Source organism: Musca vetustissima, unplaced genomic scaffold (genome assembly GCF_032173495.1).
Source record: "Musca vetustissima isolate MV318-11 ecotype Yass unplaced genomic scaffold, APGP_CSIRO_Mvet_v1 utg146207, whole genome shotgun sequence".
Classification (NCBI taxonomy): Eukaryota; Metazoa; Arthropoda; class Insecta; order Diptera; family Muscidae; genus Musca; species Musca vetustissima.
In genome coordinates, this window is record NW_026873929.1 from 22,303 (window position 1) to 25,140 (window position 2,838).

The 2,838-nt window shown below is 35.1% G+C and overlaps 1 protein-coding gene across 1 annotated transcript; it reads right to left on the reverse strand.

Moving 5' to 3' along the window:
* Positions 1–254: 254 nt before the first annotated feature.
* LOC133329068 (cytochrome c) lies at positions 255–619 on the reverse strand. The gene has a single exon (XM_061537569.1). The coding sequence runs from the start codon at positions 597–599 to the stop codon at positions 273–275; it is 327 nt and encodes a 108-aa protein (XP_061393553.1). The 5' UTR covers positions 600–619; the 3' UTR covers positions 255–272.
* Between the last annotated feature and the right edge of the window lie 2,219 nt (positions 620–2,838).

Below are 2,838 nucleotides of genomic sequence, written 5' to 3' on the forward strand. Positions count from 1 at the left end.
CACGGGGTGCACTTTAACAAAATACTTAATTGGCCTCAATATATTTGCGTGTGTATCATAAATTATTGTTGGAATCCAACTTATTCCAGAAGTTATACTCTTCTGAATACAAGTCTTACTTATTTTGTTAGAAGTAAGTTGTTATGCTTTATTTTTATTTTTGTTTTTACATTAAATTAAAATTGATCTATTATGGTAAATGGATTTGTGGTATGATTGCTGCCTCAGGTGGTTGAGTTGGTAGTGGCGTTTGCAGTGGTGTCGGACTGAATTTACTTGGTGGCAGATTTAAGGTAAGCAATAAGATCCCCGCGTTCATTCGGTTTCTTTAGACCAGCAAAGATCATTTTTGTGCCGGGGATGTATTTCTTTGGGTTTTCTAAGTATTCGAACAATGTGTCATCGTTCCATGTAATGCCCTTGGACTTGTTGGCATCTGAGTAGGCGAAGCCTGCTGCCTGGCCTGTCTTACGACCAAACAGACCATGCAAATTTGGACCAACCTTGTGTTTTCCTCCAGCTTCAACGGTATGGCACTGTGCGCAACGTTGAACAAAAATTTTTTTGCCCTTTTCAACATCACCAGCAGGTACTCCCATTTCGGATTTTTATACGTATAGAATAGCTTCTGAAAAAATACGTTTTCATTATACAACAATAATGTGCCTATGTGCGCATGCAATCTGTTCGTCATTATTTATCGGTCTGTTCCCGTACTGCACGAATCTACTACTTTTTACTACGATAACGAATTTTCCTCTAAGATATCGAAGAAAATAGAAAAATCGAGTAGATTTATCTGATGGTGAAATCCATTGTGGATTTTTATACGTATAGAATAGCTTCTGAAAAAATAAGTTTTCATTATACAATGTGCCCATGTGCCCAAAAGTGGTATTAATTTTGTTTGTGGCATTGTGCCCTTAAACATGATAGAATGTATAACGCAATATAGACTTTTTTGAGAAAACAAAGATTTGTATCAGAACCTAAAATGGACCTTAACCTCTTTCAAAATAAAAGACTAATATATCTAAATGACAAACATCTATTTCATCTATTATTTCCTCAAGCCTCTATATTACACTATTTCACTATTGGTCTCTCTGTGAAGGTCATACGTAGGGATCACTTCACACCGATATTTTACGAATGGATTTGACCTTGAAACAGAATATAATGTACCAAAAAGTAGGTAAAAGCGCCACATAAAAACGACATTTTTCTAGAAGAGAACAAATGAAAGTAATATAGCAAGTCAAATTCTAAACAGAAAAATCTACAATATTATTGTATTAAAAATATACACGAATTATTATTTGGTTGGTATACATTCCAAAAAACGCAAATGCTTTGCACGAAAATGGGTAAATCAATGCAATTGTTTGCAGCACTTTTGATTAGAAAGAATTTGCAGACCAATCGAAACAGACACCTTGAACGACTATTTATTTTAAGAGAGAATAAAATATAGACAATTCAAATGGAATCATGCCAACAATTTTTTTAAGTATATAAATACAGTGGGTGCCAGGCAATGACAACGCAGGAATACATTCGACAAGCGCCCAATGTTAACAAATGTTAAATGCGAAAGTTAATGTTTCATTCTACAAGGATCGACTTAAATCTCCGGCATGAAAAACCAATTTAAGAGTTAACCAGAAGTATCGGCTTTGCATTTACAACGAAGGATTAAACCGTTCGTATTATTTCATATAGAGAAATGCCCAAAATAATTGAAAAGTTTGACACTTTACCAATGCTTCGCTATTGCTATTAAATCTTAAAATTGTTCGTTACACAAAGAATAAGTATATATATATATATATATATAATGCTGTGTTTACAACCAACATGGGACAGTGTCAAGGGAAATTATGCAAGTGCTTTGAAGGCAACACTATGAAATGTTAACACTGACATGTGTTTGCATAATCACATTATCAGATATATTTGTATGTATAGCATACACACGCAAATGACCGACATAAATCGTTAGGATGACCACAACCAAAGTTGTTTTTACTTTCCGATTTCTTCGATGTTATCACCTTATGTAACAGTGCACTTCGGTTTCCTGCACATATCTAACGATGTACATTTACATGCATCGTACGAAGTAAGCACTCGTACAAAGGAACAACTCTTTCGGTTAACTTCGAAAGTCAGTTATCGGAACAAAGTCACAGTAACACACTTCGAGAAATTACAACCTACAATACCACTCTTTCTCTTTTCCACGCTATTCCCTTGCTGGCGCTAATTCCGCAGAATATCTAAAGAGTTTTGTTGTGTAAGTACGCTATTCGAACAATTTGCACGTCTTTAATTTGCACTGCGAGATGGAATACTTACATCGACAACGAGATACACAAAATGACTGCCGTATTGGAAAAACACGAACGAACGAAAACATAGATATCTGACGGAAAAGTCTTTTTGAGAAGTGTTGCCAAAGCATTTAGACACAAATTGCAGCTGAAATTGGTTTTCGCGCTTTATCGTTGATGCGGTCCTATTCACAGATGGAACGCATTGCAATGTACTAAGAACAATGGCAGTAGGGCGCAGAGACACATATGCATGTTTAGCCACAAGGACATTTGTGACTGCAAATCTCTTTAGCACACGTTTACGTTTCCCATTTTGAAAATTGTTGGTAACAATAGGTTTGCTTGATATCCCAAAAATTTGTTCAAATTGTTACTGAAACTTAAAGATTCAGTAAATGAGTGTAAGTTGGGAGAGAAATTTTGTCAGTTTTGTACCGAGTATTGAAAAATTCTTACTGGTAAAATTTACTCAGTGAGAATTTTCATGTTTATGTTTTATTGT